Here is a 23,118-nt window from a genome sequence, read left to right as displayed (position 1 = left end):
GTACAGATAAAATTAATTAATTACCTTTCTCTCAATAATTAAATTACAAATGTATGATAAGTATTATTTATATTTAATTTATTAAATATATTTTTTATTTATTTACATTATATATATATATTGAACATGAACTAAATATTAATTATGATTTAATATGATCGATAACAAGTAATATAATAGGCTTATCAAATAACAAATCTTATTTTAAATAAATTTAATAATATCTTAAGAAATAAACTTAAATCTACTATAAATTCATCTTATATACTTTATATGACATCTTCAACACAAATTTAATTTATTTATATGCAAAATTACACAAGTGAATTAGTATGTATTAAGTAAATTTATTTCAATGATAATCGAAATTGATAAACTATTATTTACTCAATTAATTTAAATTTATTGAGTGAACTTGTTTGATAAAAAATTATTCTTTTAATAAAAAGTCTTCTAAAAACTTTCTGATTCCACAATTCTACAATAGGGTACTAATATTTCAATATCTAGCTATTTTAGTTACATAATAAATATTTAAGAATAGGAATAAATTGAATTCGATTAATATTTAAAAGAGTAAATTAACAACGGAAATAAACAATTAAGAACAAGGGAAAACTGAAAATTAAAAATATTAAATATCTTTTTTCTATCTTTGATTGATCGATTTTCAAAATTTGTTCTGAGATATTGAAATAGTTTCGATTGATTTGAATATCTGTTTATATCGACGCAAAGATTGAATTATAGTCTTTTGTACATGATGATGGTCAAAGGTATTATTTGTGAACAGCTGACGCGGATGCGTGCAACGTAAGCCGTCTCCATCATTTTGATAGCTCCACTCATTTTCTCACCTACGTATCCTGACGCGAACCAACGTCACACTTTCTTCGAACCTTTCCTCGCCTTTTTCTTCTTCGATACTTTTCTCCCACGTAATTATCTCTACTCAACATTTCCAAATAAACAATTATAAAATTTAAAATATGCATAATTATGAATAAAGTTAAATAAATAACTAACAAATTTAAAGAAGTCATTTCAATATATATATTTTTTATTTAATATACGTTTCAATAATTAAGCTTTTTTTAAAAATACTTTCAGTACTTTTTAACATTCTTTAAAGAACGATATAATCTGGTCTCTTTTTATAAATTGATGGTGAAGGTGTAAAATTAACAAAATTATGGCAGTGAGACAAAAAATAGCTACTAAATAGTTTGATTTTTAAAATTAAATTGAACAGTATAAAAGAGCTAGTAGTGGGAAGAAAAGTAGTTTTAACTCGGAGAAAGGAAAAGCAAAACCATTTGCGTGGCCTTGACTTGGTCATGCTTCTCTCACCACTCACAACCTTCCACTATATAAATGCTCCTCAAGCCTATCTTCATATCACAACTTCCTTTTCAAACTGAAAAATCAACTCTTCCTCATTCACATAGTTTTTCAACTCCGTTTTCTCTTTCGCGTTTTTCACCAACATTTCTGCTTTCATCTCAGCTCTCACAAACTTCAACAACTATGAAGGTCAGTGTTCCAATTTCAGCTCATAATTCTTCTTTGATATTCACAGTTCGATTCTCGTAATTCAGTCTGTGTTCTGTTTTCATCTTTTATGGTCTTTATGAACTTCCAAAGTTAGAGTGTTGAACAGTCCTAACAAATGTTTGATTTGCTGTAACAGAAAGTTGTGTTGAAGGTGGATGTAAATGAAGATAAAATCAAGCAAAAGGCTATGAAGGCTGTCTCTGGCATTTCAGGTATTTAATTGAACTTATTCAACTTTTGAAATTCCTCGTCTCTTTGGCTTCTCTGTTTTCAGTGCTGAAAAACTTGAGAGGACAAAAGCGAGAAAATCAAAATGACTCAATTACTGAAACTGGTTTTTATTTAAAGAAATAAAGTCGAAAGAATATAGCATGAATGACTCAATTACTAAAATTGTATTTGAAATACTGTTGCAGGTGTGGAGTCAGTTTCTGTGGACATGAAAGACAAGAAATTGACCTTAATCGGGGACATTGATCCAGTACAAGTAGTTGCCAAGCTAAGGAAGTTCTGTCACGCTGACATAGTTTCTGTTGGACCTGCAAAAGAGGAAAAGAAAGAAGAACCTAAAAAGGATGATAAAAAGAAGGAAGAAGAAAAGAAAGATTCTACAAAAGAAATTGTTCTAGACCCACTCAAATTCTACCAAACGTATGGTTACTATTATCAGATGAAACCACAGTACAATCCGTATTACAGCGCCATAAGTGCGGAAGAGGATCCTAATGGCTGTGTCATTGTCTAATTTTGTTACTACTGAGTTGAATACAAAAGAAAAATGCTGTATTTCTCTTTTCCCCGTTTGTTGTAATGATTTAAACTGGGGGATAGCTGGTCAAGCTACTGAGGGTATCATGGTGTAAAGGATTAGAGTTTCTCTTTTTTTTTTTTAGTTTCATGTAAAACTACTGCATAATCTTGATATTTTATTTGTATGTAAGAAGTATGAAAAATTCAGCAATTGAGTAAATTTGAGTGTATTTTTAATTATGTATACTTGTGTTTCTTTCAATATTAGCTGCGTCACTGTTTTTCTTTTTAGGCCATTAAAGACAGCGTGTTTTCATTTATATACATTCAATTCATACTTGAATATAATTTTAAATATAAATAATATTACGAAAAAAATAAAGAAATATTATTTAAATATACATATATTTGAAATTCAACTAAAATGATTTCAAACAATTTAAAATATTTTATTTCTACTATTAACCTTACCTATGTCTTAAAAATTGTAAATAATTTTACATTTTACGGTATCACTTTTACATTTTATAGGATAATTTAAGAAAACACGTACATAAAGATCTACACGCAGACAAATATAATTGATACACGGTGATAGATACTCAAACAAACCGACATACAGGCATTTATACACACACTCTTAAGAATTAAAATAAATAATTATTTTAATTATTCTTAAATAATAATTTGAAATAATTTATAATATTTAATCGTACAATCTAAATTAATTTAATTCGTATAATTATCAAGTTATAAAAAATAAATACAACATTCTACTTCAATTTTAAAATCCAAATTTTTATTATGAACCACGAACATAAACAATCTACTCAATGGAGATATTCCTATATTATATATAATTGAAAACCATAACTTTAAATTAAATAATAGAATAAAGATATAAAACATCGACCTCAATTATTTACATCCGCTGCCAATAAGGGAATCTTTCAATTTGATTGAAAAAAACCTTCACCACAAAAAAAAAATGTAAGGAAATGGAAGGGAAGGATACTTATAATATGCATAACCACACATATCGTAAAATTTGAGTTTTGTTGCACCACAACAATAATAAAGAAGAAGAATTGAAAAATGGAAAATGATTTTTTTTTATGTTAGGTGGCCCAGATGCCTTTTAAGGAGTGGGTTTGATAGAATAAAAATAGAAAAAAAATGAAGAAAAAAAAATCAGATTGTTTGGATTAAAAAGGAAGTGAAATATGAAAGAAAAGTTTGCAATAAATAAAGGTGATTATATATTAATATATTTATAATTTAGCATAAAAACTACTTTAAATTATAATTTATATAAAAAAATATCAGTATAAGAATTATTTTAAATATTAATAATTTTTAATTTATAGAAGATATTAAACTTAATTAATATAATTATAAATATTTATGTCTATGAGTTTATTTGTTATTTAATAATTTTTTTACATTGATATTCACGTATTTAACTTTTAATGTATTATCTTAAATATTTTTGATATATTTTTTCATCAACCTTTAATATTATGTTGTAAAAGGCATTAACTATCAGTCCATCCGTAATTAATTTATAAGTTTATGATAAGTGTTATTTGTGTTTAATTAAAATTGGACACCACTCCACAACATATTGAGTATAAACATATTAACAGTTGTTGAACTGAGATCCTTAAAATGTAATTTTTTTTTTCATGCAACATTTTCTCAACATATTAAGGTTGTCGAGCAGATTTCTTTTGATGACAATCTAGATTCATCAGTCATAGTTCGGTCAATTGATTTGTATTCATTGACCAAGTTCATTCAATCCAAAGTTCAAAACTTCTACCTCATTTTGATTTATAGGTTTCTTTATTCTTCAAATTCCACTTTACCCCTGCATAATTTCAAAATAACTTGGATTAATGCACCAATATTTCAATAATAACGAAGGATTTGCGTTGACTTGACTTGGCCATGCTTGTCTAAATGAACTTCCAAAGTTAGGTTGTAGAGTAGTCCCAACAACTGTTTGATTTTTTGCCTGACAGAAACTTGTGTACACGAAGACAAAGTCAAACAACACTTAAATGCAGTTGTCATTGTGGTGTAGTTCAGTATTATCAGCTTTTCTTTCTCCCTCTTATTGTTAATCTATGTATATAACAAATTTATTAAACAAGGATCTCGAGAGGAAAATAAATAAATAAATAAATTTACAGGCAAAATCAATAAAAGAATCCTCAATCCACCAATTATTTTTATAAAAATTGTTTAATTAACGCCTAAGTGTCAAGCTTTTCAATTTATATCATTTTTTGATATTTGACATCTTTAAATTATATGAACGTTAATTTAAGATCTAAATATAGGAACTAAATTATTAATTAAGTGTAAAAAAATAAAGTAGAATTTTAGTTGGATGGACTGAAATAAATAGAAAATAAATATATTTAGAAAGAAAGAAAAATAATAAAATTATATGACAAAAGAAACGCGAAAGTAATATATATATATATATATATATATATATATATATATATATATATATATATATATATATATATATATATATATATATATATTCTGGTTGCGATAAGTTGATCTGTTTAATGAAGAACAAACTTATATTCTATTATTTAAGTAAGTCAATTTTAAGTTTTACATTATATTATAGCACATGTTTAATACATATATTTATTTATATATACATTATATCTAGTATTAAAATATTATATTGATAGGGTTAAAAGAATTAATGAAAATTTTATTAAAAATAAAAAATTATAAATGAGAAGAACAAACTCAGCTCAATTTTATTTTTTTCCATAAAATCAATATTTCATTTAGGTTCATTTACACTTTTATTAATTTAAAAAAAAATTAAAATGTTATAAGTTGAAACCTATTAAAAATTACAAAATTTTAGGAGTCCCGTTCAATATTTAATAAATTCCAGTAATGATTTGTAATTTTCAACTAATTTTATTCAATAATAAAAATATAAATACATTGAAGAGTGTTCATAACAATCATCATCACATAAACATATTCTTATAATAAAGTATTAAAAGGTTTAAAGAATAATTCTGATATATTATTTTAAAGAGTAGAGTACCATATATATACATTTAAGGATCCTATAATCCTTCATCTATTAAAGAAATGACAGATACACAAATATGCACAAATTATAATAATATCTAAATTATAACTAAAATAATATTTGATTGCCTAATATCCTTTAATAGAATATATGGCATATCTTAACACCCCCACTCAAGCAAGTTGGTGCATGGATATCACACATTCCCAACTTGAATAGAGACTCATTAAACAATCTTCTTGATACTCCTTTGGTGAGAACATCAGCCAACTGCAATTCTGATCTTACAAAAGGAAATGAAATTATTCCAGCTTCAAGCTTCTCTTTGATGAAATGTCTATCAATCTCCACATGCTTTGTTCTATCATGTTGCACAGGATTGTGAGCAATTGCTATAGCCGAAGTATTGTCACAGTACAAATTCATAGGTTCATTTTGTGTAAAGCCCAAATCTAATAGCACATTTTTAATCCACAAAAGTTCACATACACCTAGTGCCATGCCTCTGAATTCTGCTTCAGCACTAGATCTTGCTACTACAGGTTGTTTTTTACTCCTCCAAGTTACAAGATTCCCTCCTACAAAAGTAAAGTATCCAGAGGTAGATCTTCTATCATCTTTTGAACCTGCCCAATCTGCATCAGTGTACCCTTCTACCTTTAAGTTTTCATGATTTGAGAACAAAATTCCTTTTCCAGGAGCGGACTTCAAATATCTCAAAATCCTTTCAACAACATCCATATGAAGCTTTCGTGGGTCATGCATAAATTGACTAACAACATTCACTGCATAAGTGATATCTGGACGTTTATGACACAAATAAATTAATTTTCCTACCAGCCTTTGGTATCTTCCTCTGTATATGCTTGCTGAATTTGAGCATTGAAAAAGTTTATGATTTTGTTCAATTGGTATATCAGCTGGTTTACTCCCAAGCAGCCCAGTTTCCGATAGTAAATCAATAGTATATTTTCTTTGGCATAGAAAAATACCATGTTTTGATCTAGCTACTTCAATACCTAAAAAATATTTAAGATTTCCAAGTTGTTTCATCTCAAATTCAGATGCAAGGTATTGTTGTAAACTAGAAATCTCATCTTGGTCATTTCCTGTAACAATCATGTCATCTACATATATATCAAAGCTGTAATTTTTCCTTTTCGTCTCTTAAAAAATAAGGTGTGATCAGAGTTACTCGCTCTATAGCCAAAAGCCTTCATAGACTTGGTAAACCTTCCAAACCATGCTCTTGGGGATTGTTTTAATCCATATAGAGCCTTCTTTAATTTGCAAACCTTCATTCCAATTGAATCAGTCATGCCTGGTGGAGAATCCATATAAATTTCTTCTGAAATTTCTCCGTGTAGAAAAGCATTTTTCACATTGTAGAAGAGGCCAATCTTGGTTTGCAGCTAGCGACAAAAGTATTCTCACAGTATTGAGTTTGGCTACTGGTGCGAACGTCTCTTGATAATCTACACCATAAGACTGAGTGTAACCTTTAGCCACAAGTCGTGCTTTATACCTCTCAACAGTTCCATCAGCTTTATGCTTAATTGTAAAGACCCATTTGCAGCCCACAGTTTTCTTCCCTTTTGGTAAGGACACAAGATCCCAAGTGTTGTTTTTTTCTAAAGCTGCCATCTCCTCAACCATTGCTTCGGTCCATCTAGGATCTGCCAAAGCTTCCTGTACATTACTAGGAATAGAAATTGAAGATAATTGAGATACAAATGATGCATATGACTAAGATAACCTGTGAGATGACACATATTTACTTATGGGATATTTAACTTTGGCTTGGAGGTCTGGTTCATATTTAACTGGAGGTTGACCACGGTTAGAACGAGGTGGAAGAATATATTGAACAGCAGTAGACTCAGTGTTTGGTGTGCTGGTGGTCTCACGCAGACAAGAATCAATTTCATTAGTATTATCAGAGATAGTATCAGAAGGTACCTCTGAAGAGTCAAAAGTTGAACCTGTGGAGAAGATTGAGTCTGAAGAGTCAAAAGTTGAACCTGTGGAGAAGATTGAGTCAATTGGTTATGATCAGAAGACACTCTATTATCCAGAAAAGAAGAGTCCATATTTAGGATTGGCTCACTTCCTGCAGAATAATCCTCACACAATAATTTATCTTCACAATCAAACATACCAACATCATGATTATGCACTTCACTTTCATTGCCTCCCTGAAGCGGAGAATCAACATAAAAAAATTCATGCTCATTAAATGTCACATCCATAGAAATATAAAATTTCCTTGATGGTGGATGGTAAGCACGATAACCTTTTTGAGTTGATCCATACCCAACAAAAACACATTTGATCGCTCGTTCTTCAAGCTTTGTACGTTGATGTGGGTGTAAGTGAACATATATAACACATCCAAAAATATAAGGTGGTAAATAAACTATGGGAGGAAGGATACAATGATCAGACAACACATCAAAAGGCCTTCGAAAGTTAAGCACACTAGAAGGAGTTCGATTAATTAAATAAACGGCAGAGCTCACAGCCTCACTCCATAAATGAGATGGGACATTACCATCTATCAAAATTGATCTTGTCACCTCTAATATATGTCTATTTTCCCTCTCAGCCACTCCATTTTGTTGTGGTGAATAATGACATGTAGTTTGATGCAAGATGCCTTTAGAGTTCATGAACTCTATTAATTCAGTCTTAAAATATTCTCCTCCATTGTCTGATCGAATGACCTTAATAGACGTGTTAAATTGTGTAACAATCAAATGATAGAAGGAACGAACCACATCACACACATCACTTTTATATTTAAGCAAATATACCCAGGTTACCCAAGTACAATCATCAACAAAACTGATAAACCATTTTTTTCCATTATGTATAGATTGCGGGGCAGGGCCCTAAACATCTATGTGAATTAATGAAAAAGGAAAATTAGTTTTGTTATTGCTTAAAGGAAACACAACACGATGATTTTTTCCAAAAACACAAGTTTCACAAAAAAAATCAGAAATATTGCATTTATGAAATAGTGATGGAAATAGTTTTTTTAAATAACCAAAAGAGGGATGTCCCAACCGTCTATGCCACAACCAAATTTCTTTTTTGTTTTTATCTTGTATGTGATCGTTCGCAAGACAAGTCAATCCTTTATTATGGTTTGATTGTGAGACATTTTCAAGATAATACAGTCCTTCACTCTCTCTCTACCACTAGCAATCTTCTCCTTGGAATGGATGTTCTGAAAAAGACAATGGGTTGGGTAAAATAAGGCAACACAAGAATGTGATTTGGTTAACTTGCTGACGGAGATAAGATTACAGTTTAATGTAGGAATAAATAAAACATCAGGAATCGATAAGGAGGGTGAGAGAGATATAGTACCTATACCTTCAATAGGAGATGAGACCCCATTGGCATTAATAATAACAATTTTAGAACAATTAGAGGAAAAATTAGTAAATATATGAGGATCACAAGTCATATGATCAGTAGCACCCGCATCAATTATCCAATTACTATCCTTAGTAACAACAGAAAGATTAAGGGCAGAGTTAGATACACCTGACTTGGTCACAAATCCGACAGCAGTAGAAATATAACTCTTGGAAGCAGCGGAAGTTCCAGAATCATGTTTCTCCGATTGATTGTCATCGGAAGAAGCCATCAGAAATATTCAATGAAAAAAGGCACTGATTCCTATATCTTAGAGGATATCAGTGTTGGCTCTTGATACCATATTAAAAGGTTTAAAGAATAATTCTGATATATTATTTCAAAGAGTAGAGTACCATATATATACATTTAAGGATCCTATAATCCTTCATCTATTAAAGGAATGACAGGTGCATAAATCTGCACAAATTATAATAATATCTAAATTATAACTAACATAATATTTGATTGCCTAATATCCTTTAATAGAATATTTGACATATCTTAACATAAAGAAATAACTTTAATTTAAAATCAAAGTTTTTGCTCCATCAATTTTTTTTTTATCACAAAAGTTATTTTTAAATTTGATGCTATAAAGAAATCATGTAACTTTTACAGAAACTAAAGCAAGCAAAATTATAAAAGATATTCATTCATCTAACTCATTCAATGCTATTTATTTACTCTATAATCCATATTTATTTACTCTGATTCAATTAAAAACTGATCTAACTCATAACGAGGCATCGTAAATGGTGAATTATTACAGTTAATCATGATATACGTGTTTGACTTTCCCTCTCTCTTTGTGTTGATTTTTTCTTTAAATATGTTCAATCAGGTTGTTCTAGTTACTTCACTCCAACACACTTGTTTAGCTTTCCTCAACCTTCAAGGCTGCGTCAATGAATGTGAGAATTTGTTTCATCATGTTTACTCTTTGAGATTCATACTACGAGATCTCGTTTCATAATATTTTCATTCATAAAAAAGTGACCAAGTCATATATAACAGTTTTCTGTTCTTCACTCCATCGCAGAAAGTTGTGCTACAGGTGGAACTGCTGGATGACAAAACTAAGAAAAAAGCCATGAAGGCAGTCTCCAAAATTTCAGGTACCAATCTTAATTTCTTTAACTTACAAAAAGCTTTTGTTTTATATAATAATTTGAAGGTGATTAATTATTATTATTATTATTATTGCAGGAGTTGAATCAGTGTCAATGGAGATGAAGGAGCAGAAATTAACCTTAATTGGAGACATGGACGCTGTGGTTGTAGTGGAGAAGCTGAGGAAGCTGTGTTACACCGAGATACTCTCTTATGGACCCGCCATGGTAGAGAAAAAGGAAAATAAAAAAGAGAAGGAGCCGCCGGAGAAGAAGAATATAGATCAAACTCAGAATATTGCTGATATTTTGAAGACCTACGAAACCTACCATAATCATTATCATTACACCAGTTACGTTGAAGAGAATCCTAATGCGTGTGTCATTTGCTAAGTTCATTTCAGAACATCATGCGAACTCAATACAAAATAACCTTACAAAAGTACATGTTGTTCCAAGTTGTATTGGTGTGTATTTGAATATCACCTTCCATTGCTGTTTGTAATTTCTTTAGAGAAGAAGAGATCCAGTAATAATGGTGTAATTACTAATATTTTAATTATTTACTAAATAGTTAAAACTTTAGTAATTCATATTATAGACCAACTTAAGCTTTGATTTGTAAATCAATTATAAACTTTTATTAATGATAGAAACTATTTTATATGACTTTTATTTTATAAAACAGTGCTTAAATTAATCAATAAAATAATTAATTATTTTTTGTTTTTAAATTAATTATTATTTAATAAATTTTTTATAGTGATTTAAACTAAAAAATTAAATGAAAATAATTTTAATATTATTAAAATAAAATATTTATACTAATGGGAAAAATTTAATAATTATTGGTATCAAATTTTAAAATAAATGATAAGTTTAATATCAAAATAATATTACTGTAAAAATTTGACATTGTCAACTAATTCAAAATGTATAGTCCACAATGATTTTAATGTAATTACAGTAAAGATTAATAAAAAATACTAAAAATTATTTTTTATTGATTTTTATTTTAATTAAGAATGTAAAAATACTATTGTAAAAGTTTAGGAATATATCATACTTTTTTGTTTTAAAAATAAATTAATTCCTGAAAATTTAAAATATTAGCTGACGATAAAAAAAAGTCTAGAAACAATTCAGCAAAATAGTTTCCAGAACATTTTCTTTTTATTAAAATAGAGATAATTAATTTTATATTCTTTAGTCTTGTTTATAGAACTGTTTATATATTATGTTCCTCTTCCATCTCATTTGGATTTCATTTTCTTCTTTTTCTTACTTTATTATTTTATCACAGAAGTTATTGGGCTATACCCATCACTTTGTTTTTTCTCAACCTTCTATTCATTGTTTTCTTCACCTTCACTCTTTTTTTTTCTCGTTTATCTTCTTTAACTCAAATTCTCCCCAATTGCAGATAAATTCATCATTACTCGTAAATTTTAATCACATGACAGAGTATATTCAAAATGATTTGGATCTTCACTAACAGCTGTCTCTTTATGCTTTCGCTATAAAACAAAGTTGACCAATTAAAAAAGTTTATTAATTAATCTCACAATCTTATCAATCATCTTCCTTTAAAAACTTACCATTAGAATTGAGTTGGATTCATTATTTATTATTTTTGTTGTCTTGAATTATTTGAATTAATAGTGTTTACAGCAAATAATATATTTTAGAATAAAAGATAACTAGGAAAAAAAGTGTTTTCTCCGAAGACTATTATGTTTGCATTTATATAAAAAAAATCATTATATTTTCCTAATTTATTTATCAAATGACTATCTTCTGAATTTCATTTCTGACTGTAACGGATATTTCATAGTTAATTAAGATTCATGAAGAGTAGTTAGTGAGTGGAAACACCTTGACGTGCAAAGACGAACATGGTCTCCTTCATCTGAATATTCCACTTCCAATCGTTGAATTATTTTATCTCAAGTTTCTTTACAATAAAATACAAAACACACTACTTTAATAATGCAATCTTAACTCTCATGTATCTTAAAGATTTCACATCCATCAATTAACATATGATAGATCCAATAAATAATATTCTTTTTTAGAATTATTCTCATAATTTTTGTTAGCATGTTAATCAGTATGTATAATGTAAGGTTTATATGTTTTTCTTAATCTTATTGTTGGAAGTTCCACCTCAATTAGAGATAAAGTCAATTCATAATTTATAAGTGGGTGCAAACCTCATCCTACAAGCTGGTTTTGTTGGGTTGAATTAGGTTTAAAATCCACTTCTAACACTTATCTCTAGAAAACATATTAACCATCTATTTGGATATTACTTTTTAATTATATATGTATTTTCTTTGGAATCTTCACCACAAAAATTAAAATATAAAACTGAATTTTGAATGTAAATAATTTTGCATAACTAAATGCAAGTTGTATGGCTTAATTGGTGAATACGGGGACCTTCATCAGTACGCAAGAAAGATCACATGCAGGTATATAAAGAATGAGTGTTTATTTATACATGTGAAAGCAAACTGAATAACGAGGAGAAAGAGAGAGATTAGTTTATTTGATGCATAAGCATTACACCTTTTTAAGTATATATTCATTCACCAGACGTCTCCATCAGTATCATCTTTGCTTACAACTTGTTGACTCCTACAATAATCAATACAAGACAAGAGTCAGATTAATTGGATCTGTCTAGGTTAATGCACGATTTATTTAAATGCTCCAATTGAAAAGATTCTCATCAATGTTAATTAAGCTGGTATTATGAGATGTTGAAGGCCACATAATCTGGTTTGGATTGGCTTAATAAACTCCCAAGATATTAAATAGGAAAGATGGAGAAACAGCTAAGAGAGAGGACAAATGATGTAACAGTGGTCAAACAAAATAGAAGGAAGTGAATTAAAGAAACCAACACACATATTAATACTTTAATTAGGTAGTTGTGTGATCTATGAAAGAAAATAAACAGCATAAGCAACGCACACTTCTTCATTAGAGTTATGCAAGAGTCTAAGTATTATGTTGAATACAAATAAAAAAAATTGACTACGCGAATCTATTCTTTTAAGATTTTGAGTTAGAGAAATTATTATTATTTTATTATAATTATATTCATGTCTCATTATTAAGATTTTGAGTTAGAGAAATTAATTTCTTGTTATGAATTATATTCATGTCTTATTATTAGTTTTACATCTCCGAATGAAATCGAGTCTAAATTTCTATTTCTAAAAAAAATAAAAAATATGTTTTAATGTTTTACACGTTCGCAAGATAGCGCTAACAAATTTATCTTTCTTACACACGTATAGTATTACTTTATGCATATACAAATGATATAAAGCAATTTTGTGCACTCTTTAATCACCAACAACAACTACCCTTGACTCTGATCTTAAAGAAAAACAATAAAAAAAAAGGTGAATCTCATAATGTAATTGGGGGATAAAGACTACCCTGCTCTAATAATCCTCCCTACTATATAAACTAAATTTAACTTAAAAGAAATTAAATCTCCACTAACAATTTTATATACTTGTTCTTACGCAATCGTTTGAAGTGTAGAGTTCTAAGTCTTTTTAATGCATGAGACCAGAAATTAAGTGTCTACTCTTGTTGCAGTAAGTAATTTCATTCCATAATCTTCGCAACTCAAAAACTGGCTTTGGCACCTTCAATATCGCACGACAAATATCCAAAAAGAAAAAGAAAAAGGCCAGTGAAGTGGGCCAAGTGGCAGGAAGGAACTGGTGCTTTTGCTTTCTTTCTCTTGGGCCGAGCCTAGTGGGACCAAAATTGATTTCCAACATCATTTTTCCTCTTTTGTGAAAAGTAACATATGCTGCTTAACTTGACCAAGTAAACCCCGTAGAAATGGTATAAACCCATATTTCCTATTTTCGCCTTCACACACATATTGTACCTTTGGATATTTTATTATTTCTATACCGTATAAACATTATTAATATTGCATAAAATTATGCCATATACAAATCCTTTACAAAAATATCATAATGATGATGGGAGCATAGACTACCCTTTATTTCTTTAATACTGTTCTTTACAAGCTTTTTGTCAAAGCTCAGACGAAGAATCTAACCGACCACATGACAACCTTAACTTTTCTCCCGAACAAGTTTCCCGCTCTACAATTCCCTCGAAGGTATACTAGGCACTACCCACCATTCATAGCAAAACAACATCACCAATATATACAACTCTATATATCATCATATAGGTTTGAAGTCCAACATGGGAAACTGCTTCTTTGGGGCCATGTCAGATCCTCATGCAGCAATCAAAGTCATAACATCAAACGGTGGAATCATGGAATTCAGTGCTCCGGTAACCGTCAGTTTCATCACCAACGAGTTCCCAGGGCATGCCATATTCAGAAGCCACGACCTCTTTTGGAAACCACTCAGCCAATTCGAAGAGTTGGAGGCAGGTCAGTCTTACTATCTTCTACCACTCACCAACACCAACACCAACACCACCAACAACAACAACATAGACATCCCATGTGGTGTTGGTGAAAATGTAAACGTTGTGAGACAAGGGCATGTCAGATCTCACAGTGTCCCTACAACCTCCTGCCCTGCCTTGTATAGAATGTCCTTGGACTACCAACACCACCACCAGGGAATGGGGTTGCTGAAGAGATCCTCCATCGAAGCCTTCTCTGGCAGAAGCAGTGGTAATAGTAGCTGCAACATTAATGGTGGTGTTGGTGGTAGCAGTAGGTTTTGGAAAGTGAAGCTGGTGATCACCCCAGAACAGTTGCTTGATATTTTGGCACAAGAGGCTCGCACGAAGGAGTTGCTAGAGAGTGTAAGGATGGTAGCAAAATGTGGGGATGCTTCGGCTGCAGGTATGATTTCTGATCAGTGGAGTCTTTCCAGCACCAGTTGGAGCATTTCCTCTAAGATTGATGCCTTGGTAGGCATTTAATTAGTACATACTATATCAAATAATTGTAGCAACTTTACTTTTTTTTCTTCTTTTTGTCTCTTCTCTTTGGCTGCTTCCTTCCATTGCTATTTTTATGCATGCATGCTTTGTATTTTGTTTCTTTTGTCACACACATCAAACCGCAGAATTTCCGAGATTTTCTTGTATGTAAGTGGCAGTAGCACGTTCAAGACACTTGCTTTTAATTAGGTTTTAAATACCAAATCAACCAGATAATAACTATGAACAATATATTTTTTACAATAATATTCTGAGTTGAACGTTCAAATGCTTTGATCTCTTTTCTTCTTCTTTTTGTTGCCGAAAGTTGCATCATTTAGTTAAAAGTGAGATTATAAATCATTAACTTACCGTGAAAGCATAATTATTTCTTATTTCATACTCAAACCAGAACTAAACAATAGTTTGAGCTGATCAACCAGATAGTAATCATAGCATAATCTGTAAAATTGAAGTCATTCACATAGCGACACCGTTTCATTTGTGCAGGAGAGAACTTGAATGAAGATAATTGTTGAAATTTTCAGATATAAAAAAAGAAATTAAATGTGGTTAAGCACAGTACAAAAGGACGTCAAAGAAGTGGAAAATAAAGTGCTTTAATTTCATTCTCCACTTCACTTTTTCTCCTTAGAACACTTTACTTCTTTTCTGTTTCTACCAGAACCTTTTTTTCATGGGAAATTCAGTTCAACGGGAAATGTGCACTATTATTCATCAATACTGAATTTAGTTGTTCGTGTATCAATTCAAACATCTAAGAATATATAAAGAGTAAGAAAAAGATTTACATTCATTTCACAAATATTATAGGAATAAAATAATTATAAAAAAATAAATTTTTAACTTTCAAAAAGTATAAAATAATACAATATAAAATAAAAATAATATCAAATAAATATAAAAAGAATTATATATGTGAAAATATATTTTTTTTATAAAAATAAGTACCTATATACATAAAAAATAATTCAACATGATGATAAAAAATATATAAAAAAGTTGCTGATGATATATTTTAAAAATAAGTCTACGATTTAAAGTCCCAATCCAACATTATATCCTAATATCAGTAATATTTCATGTTTAATTTTTTTCTTTCTGCCAACAAATATCTCAGTAGAAGGACAATGAGTTTATCTACAGCCAGGACAAAAACATATTTGTAAAATAATTTACCAGTTAAAGATATAAAGTGACCAGACCCTTAAAAGTTAATAAAATATTTATATAATTAGTAAAAGTTAAAGGTCAAGCAGTATTATAAGCTGGACAATAGATTACGTAAAGAAAAATCCTGGTAACATTATTGTCTTGTCTTTGTCATATTTTTTTACTTCAAATACTTGCAACTTCATCTTAAAATAATTTTTTTTTATCTACAATTCGTCTGTTATATGAATGGATATCTATTTTTAAAACAATTTAATTTTAATTATAAAAAATATTAAAAAATATATATTTTATACATTTTATAATTAAAATTTAAATAAATTATAAAAAATATATAAAATTTAATATAAATGAAATAAAATATAAACAAAATTTAATTTTAATTAAATTTAATCTTAAAAATATAAATTAATTTTATTTTAAATTAAATTTAATTAAATAAAATATTAAATTCTTATTTTTAATTTTTTAAGTGTACTCGCATGTTAAATAGTATAATACTCGTACCCTATTTATTTATAAGTGAATATTAAAATATCTGCTGCTCGCTCTAAATACTAACTATCGGTCATTAATTTTATTTGCAAGATATCTGCATACACATATCTTTTGGTCATCTCTAGTTGTACATTACATCAATTCACTTCCTTGATTGTTTTTATTTTGTTTTTGTTAAATGAATGGACAACTTTTAGATTTCACCTTAAGCACTCAGAATTTCAAGGCTAGTACCCCAAAATTATCAACCGCAACTCCACAATAATAGGAAAAGATTCAAACACCTTTTACCATTGTGCTATACCACCATTGTTGGTGTCATTCTCATTGCTTCCATGATCACCACCATTAATGACAAAGAAAAGAGAAAAATCACTATTAAAAAAGAATAAGAAAGAAATTACGGAAAAAACTTGTTTTTAACTACTCTTTCCAAAACATATTTAACGTGTTTCATGAATTATTTTCAGACCACATCATGTAAGAATGTTTCGAAAAACTCGTTTTAAATATATTATATATATGCATTTTGGAAAAACCTTTAAAATTTCATTTAAGACAACTTATTTCAAAATGCATTTCATGTCTTTTAATAATTTTGTTCCAAAAATTTCATTACGTTCCAAAAATGTTTGAAAACTTGTTCTAAAAAATTTAGGATACATGTGATCCAAAAGTTACTTGTGTAAAGGGTAAAGTGATTATTTTGAAAATTTGAGAAGTGTAAACAAAACAATAATGGAGTGCAGAAAGTAAAAGCCTATTTTGATTCATCATTGTTCCTTCTTACAAAAGTGAGAGGATATTTCATCTTATACCTTCAACCTCTCATTTTATACCTTCAAGTTTTTAAAATAAATTCATTTTTCACCTTAATAAACACTTTTTCTCTTTCTTATTAAAGTCATTCTCCACTCTTAATAATAATTTAATTTAATATTTAACATTATTTAATATATATTTATATCTTAATAATTATTAAAATACAATTTTTATTATATAATAATTATATTAAAAAAATAAACATAAAAATAATAAATAAAAAATAAAAAAAATTAATTTTAAAATATTTAAATATATTAAATTATATTAAAATTTTAAATTACATTAAATAATTATTAAAATTTAAAAACAATTATTTATCGGATATTCATATCCGTACCCTAAGTTAACAGATATTCGATTAATAAATTTATTTAAAATTTTGTTTTTTTAAATTTAAATAATTATTTAATTTAATTTAATATTTTAATGTAATTTAATAAATTTAAATATGTGATTTTAAATATTATTTTTATTCTTATTATTATTACTTTTATTTTATTTATTGTTATTTTAATTTTTTTAATAAAACTATTATAAAAATATAAATCATAATTTAATAATTATTAAAATGTAAAAATATAATAAATAATATTATAATTTTAAATTAAATTAAATATTTATTAAACTTTAAATAAAAAACAAAACTGTTAGCATGTTTTGCGGATATAAACAAGTTTTTTAAATTTTTAATTTTTAGTTTTTAGTTTTTAATTATTTAATTTATTTTAATATTTTAATATAAACAAGTTTTTTAAAATTGTTATTACTATTTTATTTATTATTTATTATTTTAATTATTTTATTTTTACTTTTTAATATAATAATTATTATAATATAAATTATATTTTAATAATTATTAAAATATAAAAAAATATAAATAATATTTGAATTTTAAATTAAATTAGAATATTATTAAAGTGTTGAGATATTTATTAAAATTAAAATTAAATTTTTGGAGATGTAAGATGAGGTATCGGGATGTAAAATGAAACAGACAAAAAGTCATATTAGGCCTACCTATGACCCATAGAAAGATAGATCTATTAAATTTTCTTCGAGTGTTTTCCAGTTTAAAATAAATATTTTAAAGTATGTAAAAAACAATTTTTATCTATATTTTACGTGTTTACTAGCCTTTTGTTTACTATTATGATAAGTTTTTTTTTTCCAATTTCATTCCATTATTTTGAACTTTTCTAATTTAGTTGTACTCTTTTTTTTAAATAAATCAATGTAACTTTTTTTATCACATTAACAAGAATAACACTGTAACAATTAATGAAATATTATAATTAAAATTGACTTAACAACATAAATGTCATATAATGATATGAGTAGCTAATGTTCTATTATCATATTATGAATTAGAAGAAAGCAATTAAACTTACTCGATTTTTAAAATAATAAAATTAAATTAAAAGCATTTAAAATAGTGGTATGAAATTAAAAAGATTATAATTATATAATAGATTAAAAATGTTATTAAATCCACATTATAAAAATAAATAAATCTTCAAAGTTTTTAACATTTTCTTGCCATTTACGTAAGCAAATCAAAAGAAAAATTATGTTATTTATAATTTATTGTTATTATTAAGTTAATGATTTTTTCTTTCAAATTTAAATCATTGCCTGTTGATTTGTGAAAATGGGTTAGACCTACCTATAACCCATTAAAAATTTGTTTGTAAAAGCAAAAGGCACGATATATTTCTATAAATGGATAAAAAGATAATTTAATTCTAGAGGATAAAAAATTATTTGTTATGACATTTCATTATTTTTTTATTGTTTAAGTTGACCTAGGTAGATTCTGGGAAAGTGTCCTAGGTTCCAAACTCAATCATAGAAACCCTTACTGGTCCTGAACACTTGTCTCCTAACAACTTCTTCAATGGCTGCCACCAACAAAGACGAAACCAGCAGCCCCAATGCATCTTCTTCTCCTATCTTCATATCCGCAGATAGCTTATGCAGTATCCTCACCCACCAAACTCTGATAAACCATTTCCGATCAACACTCCCTCAAGCCTCAGCCATTCTCCAAACCACAATTCGCCAACACTACCCTCTCTCTTCTTCTTCCTCCCTTCTCCTCATGCCCTGTTGGTCCTCTTCCCCGTCTCTCCCTTACGTCGGCGTCAAACTTGTCACCCATTTTCCGCAAAACTCCGCTCTCAATTTACCCGGCGTGCAGGGAAGCTATGTCCTTTTCAGTTCCACCACTGGCCAAACACTAGCTTCCATGGATTCCACCAAACTCACCCTTTACCGAACCTCATGCGTGTCTGGCTTGGCTTCCAAATACCTAGCCAGACAGGACAGCGAGGTTCTGGTTCTGGTTGGCGCGGGTGCCCTGGCACCGCACTTGATTAAAGCCCATCTTTCCGCCGTACCCAGTTTGAGAAAAGTCTTCATCTGGAACAGAACTGTGGAAAAGGCAACCACTTTGGCCGACAAACTTAAGGAAAGTGGGGAGTTTGCTGGGGTGAGTTTTGAGGGTTGTGGGTGTTTGGACGAGGTTGTCGGATTGGGGGACATTGTGAGTTGTGCGACGAATTCCGAGAAACCCCTTGTAAAGGGGGAGAGGTTGAAGGCTGGGGCTCATTTGGATTTGGTGGGTTCCTTCAAGCCTTCGATGATGGAGTGTGATGACGAAGCCATAAGGAGGGGAAGGGTGTTCGTTGACAATGAGGCCGCGATAGTTGAAGCAGGGGAACTGGTGGGGGCTTTTGAGAGAGGGGTCATCAAGAAAGATGAGATTGGAGGGTGTTTGGTGGAGCTTGTGAGAGGTGACAAGATTGGGAGAACCAATTCTGACCACATAACTGTGTTCAAGTCTGTTGGTTCTGCTGTTGTAGATATGATCGCTGCACAGTTGGTGTATGAGACTCACATAAAGAGCTAGGTACACTATATTGGTTGTGTTTGTGCTAAATAGTTCAATAAGATTTGTGTAGTTCGTAATCGCCATCGTGCAGTGCTTCAAAGAACTTTAAGCAATTAGATGATTAATGCTTATAAATGCTTTTATATATTGATATACTAGTTGCTTTGAGAAAACAATAATATACTAATAATTGTAACATAAAAGTTGTTCTTTTACAATGGGAGAAGTTGGGCACTGTCCATGAATCATGTCAACTATGAATTCCTTAAGAATTACTGTGGGGGGTTCTTTGCCATCTTATTGGCAGTATAATAAACTTTATGCCTTATTTCACTATACAATGTGAAATTGTCTTGTGATCATATTGTTCTCAGTGCGTTAGAAGTGAAACTTCAAGATCTGATGTAATAGAGAAGGCAGTTTCTCTTATTATCATATCTATCCTTCATACGTTATGCGAGAATGGATCCTCTCAAAATTTCGCATAATCATAACATATTAAAGTTTTTTATCCATACAAATTAAACGGGTGGAATCATATATATATATATATATATATATATATATATATATATATATATATATATATATATATATATATATATATATATATAACAATTCTGTATATTTAAGAAAGGAAATAAACACATTTCACATGATATATGGCCGTATGAAAAGCGCCAATTTCCAAATCAACGAGTTGCAATTTATCTTCTAAAGTCAGGCATCTCAAGGTGTCATCAAACTACCAAAATCAGATGGCCAAATACACAAAAGCACAATGGAGCCATTTCAAAACTTGGTAAAGTTTAGAGGTACAGCGCATGTCACGAGAACACATGTCACAGAGAAGTGTGATTAAACTTTGTACTATGAAAAAATGTCAGGCTTTGCACTTTGCTCCTGAATAAACCCTTGGGTCTAACCAAAAGTTGTTAACGCAGAAAAATCGTGATGCCTGTAATAAATTCAAATCAAATGTGATGATCAACTTCACTGCAACAGTATACATAATAGTATAAACATATATATGCTTGTTCACAGAAGTGCTCTGTTATGGTTTATCATCAATTTGATTCATTCCCGTATTTATGATATGCCATGATTCACACAAAGGTGGAATCTCAATACAGTACTTAGGCCATGATTCACACAAAGGTCTCCCACTCAATAAGGGCATGTTTGTATTTGTAGTCAAACATATAAGAATGTATCATCGAGGCAAAATTGTGATTTTAAATATCCAAGATACTTGTTGCCAAATATTATTTTGTGGTAAGGTGATGATTTTTGGCAATAAACACAGACGAGCTCTCAATCTGAGGAGCGACTAATAGGTTTGAATCATATGAGTTACATAACTTACTGCCCAATAAGTTTACACCGTAGAACATGGGGGAACAAATCCTATGATAGATATATCAAACAGGGCCCTAGATTCCTTTGTAGGTGCTCCACCCATTATAGCTGTTCTACTTTCAAGCGACTAGAAATGTAGAATGCAAAGCATGAACTTATATCTCTTAAAGTACTTACAGTACTGAAGCTTTTATAAAGGGTAGATGCGTGTAGTGCATGAAGCTTCCACGTAATGATGTCAGATGGAGGTAAATAAGTAAAAGGACCCTTTCCAGAAGTCGAACATTTCCTTACTATTGCGCCAAAACCCACCCTTGATACTAAATTTTTGCAGAGAAAGAACACAATGCATACACAAATTTTGGGTTGACTTTTAAAAGGTAAAAGTTTATCACTTTTCAATTATTCGTTTATTATTGTCAACTGTGAAATATTATAAAATTGTAAGCAGATTGATGGAATGAAATGTTGGATGTGATGACAGATAGATGGAAGGGGAAGCAGATTCGATGTGTCATTTGTCAGTTACTGCATATCTACCCTAAGAACAAATTTCTAAGTAAAAAATCACTATCAATGAATAAGAAAAAAGTGTATTTCGCAGCAGGAAACTCACCAGATTTCCATGTGTTGATAACACCTGAGAAAATCACTATTTTCAATATTCTCCACCTCTGCTGCATTATTTGTGTGTGAGTGATCAAAAATTGAGCACATCACTGCTAATAACGCCAACATTTTCTCCTACTTGGAACGAATTTGCTTACATGAACTGATTGGTTGAAGTGTGTTCTGAATTATGTTCAAGTCTTTGGATCAAATTATGAATCACCGACAAGCCATTTACTTCATTGGCACCAACAAATGAACAAACCAGAAGCCAGAACACACTTTTTTCTGAACTTTTTTTTACCTTAAAAGTCACCATACTTCTTATATTGAATTTCGAATCACCTACCATACCCTGTATATTGGCAAAATGCATGAAGTTTCCTTCAAAAGTGCATTAACAAGAAAAAAGATGATAAAACTATTGATGTGTGTGTGGTGAGAAATACAGTGAGCAGGATGATTCTGCAAAATGTAATCTCTGTAGAAGGCCTCTAGGAATGCATGCATTATCTTAACGTGGCTATACCACAAAGTTAGATGGTGATTTTTGAAGTCATAGAGCTATTATTGTTTTTCAACTCTAATGCAAAAGAGAAAGTGCAGACTGATAGGAAAGTAGTGCATATCTTTCCACTACTATATGATAATGACCTCGCCTTCGGTTACTTTCACGTTTATCGGTCAAATAATGCAAATCTGCCCAAATAACACTTTCATAATTTTCATCATTGTTCGAGTCCTCTTCCCATTCCCACTGCACACAATACTAGCTCATACACTCTGTTTAATTAACTGATCTTGTATGAGAGTAAAAACATACTAAAATGTAAGGATTCAAATATTTCAAAAAGTTAATAAAAATATAAATTTCT

The 23,118-nt window shown here is 29.5% G+C and overlaps 4 protein-coding genes across 4 annotated transcripts; all 4 read left to right on the top strand.

Moving 5' to 3' along the window:
• Positions 1-1,343: 1,343 nt before the first annotated feature.
• Positions 1,344-2,544, top strand: LOC124844706 (heavy metal-associated isoprenylated plant protein 12-like). The gene is made up of 3 exons (XM_047321701.2): positions 1,344-1,533; positions 1,691-1,766; positions 1,971-2,544. Exons 1-3 carry the CDS (start codon positions 1,375-1,377, stop codon positions 2,297-2,299), a joined length of 564 nt encoding a protein of 187 aa, XP_047177657.2. The 5' UTR covers positions 1,344-1,374; the 3' UTR covers positions 2,300-2,544.
• A 7,122-nt stretch (positions 2,545-9,666) lies between these two features.
• LOC124844718 (heavy metal-associated isoprenylated plant protein 39-like) lies at positions 9,667-10,454 on the top strand. The gene is made up of 3 exons (XM_047321714.2): positions 9,667-9,723; positions 9,852-9,927; positions 10,019-10,454. Exons 1-3 carry the CDS (start codon positions 9,718-9,720, stop codon positions 10,312-10,314), a joined length of 378 nt encoding a protein of 125 aa, XP_047177670.1. The 5' UTR covers positions 9,667-9,717; the 3' UTR covers positions 10,315-10,454.
• Positions 10,455-13,953: 3,499 nt separating this feature from the next.
• On the top strand, positions 13,954-15,025 carry LOC124844717 (uncharacterized). The gene has a single exon (XM_047321713.2). It carries the CDS (start codon positions 14,170-14,172, stop codon positions 14,866-14,868), a length of 699 nt encoding a protein of 232 aa, XP_047177669.1. The 5' UTR covers positions 13,954-14,169; the 3' UTR covers positions 14,869-15,025.
• A 4,175-nt stretch (positions 15,026-19,200) lies between these two features.
• On the top strand, positions 19,201-20,529 carry LOC124844715 (NAD(P)-binding Rossmann-fold superfamily protein). The gene has a single exon (XM_047321712.2). It carries the CDS (start codon positions 19,280-19,282, stop codon positions 20,291-20,293), a length of 1,014 nt encoding a protein of 337 aa, XP_047177668.1. The 5' UTR covers positions 19,201-19,279; the 3' UTR covers positions 20,294-20,529.
• Positions 20,530-23,118: the final 2,589 nt, after the last annotated feature.

Source organism: Vigna umbellata, chromosome 8 (genome assembly GCF_029865625.1).
Source record: "Vigna umbellata cultivar VRB3 chromosome 8, Vumbellata_1.0, whole genome shotgun sequence".
NCBI lineage: Eukaryota > Viridiplantae > Streptophyta > Magnoliopsida > Fabales > Fabaceae > Vigna > Vigna umbellata.
This window is presented reverse-complemented; position numbering and strand designations above follow the sequence as displayed.

What these genes read in the sequence shown, in the direction of transcription:
- LOC124844717 (XM_047321713.2), top strand. Translation starts at nt 14,170, where the DNA reads ATGGGAAACTGCTTCTTTGGGGCCATGTCAGATCCTCATGCAGCAATC.
- LOC124844715 (XM_047321712.2), top strand. Translation starts at nt 19,280, where the DNA reads ATGGCTGCCACCAACAAAGACGAAACCAGCAGCCCCAATGCATCTTCT.
- LOC124844718 (XM_047321714.2), top strand. An exon ending in GGCAGTCTCCAAAATTTCAG is followed by an intron (nt 9,928 to 10,018) that starts GTACCAATCTTA and finishes TTATTATTGCAG; the next exon opens with GAGTTGAATCAGTGTCAATG.
- LOC124844706 (XM_047321701.2), top strand. Translation starts at nt 1,375, where the DNA reads ATGCTCCTCAAGCCTATCTTCATATCACAACTTCCTTTTCAAACTGAA. An exon ending in AAACTTCAACAACTATGAAG is followed by an intron (nt 1,534 to 1,690) that starts GTCAGTGTTCCA and finishes TTGCTGTAACAG; the next exon opens with AAAGTTGTGTTGAAGGTGGA. An exon ending in GGCTGTCTCTGGCATTTCAG is followed by an intron (nt 1,767 to 1,970) that starts GTATTTAATTGA and finishes ATACTGTTGCAG; the next exon opens with GTGTGGAGTCAGTTTCTGTG.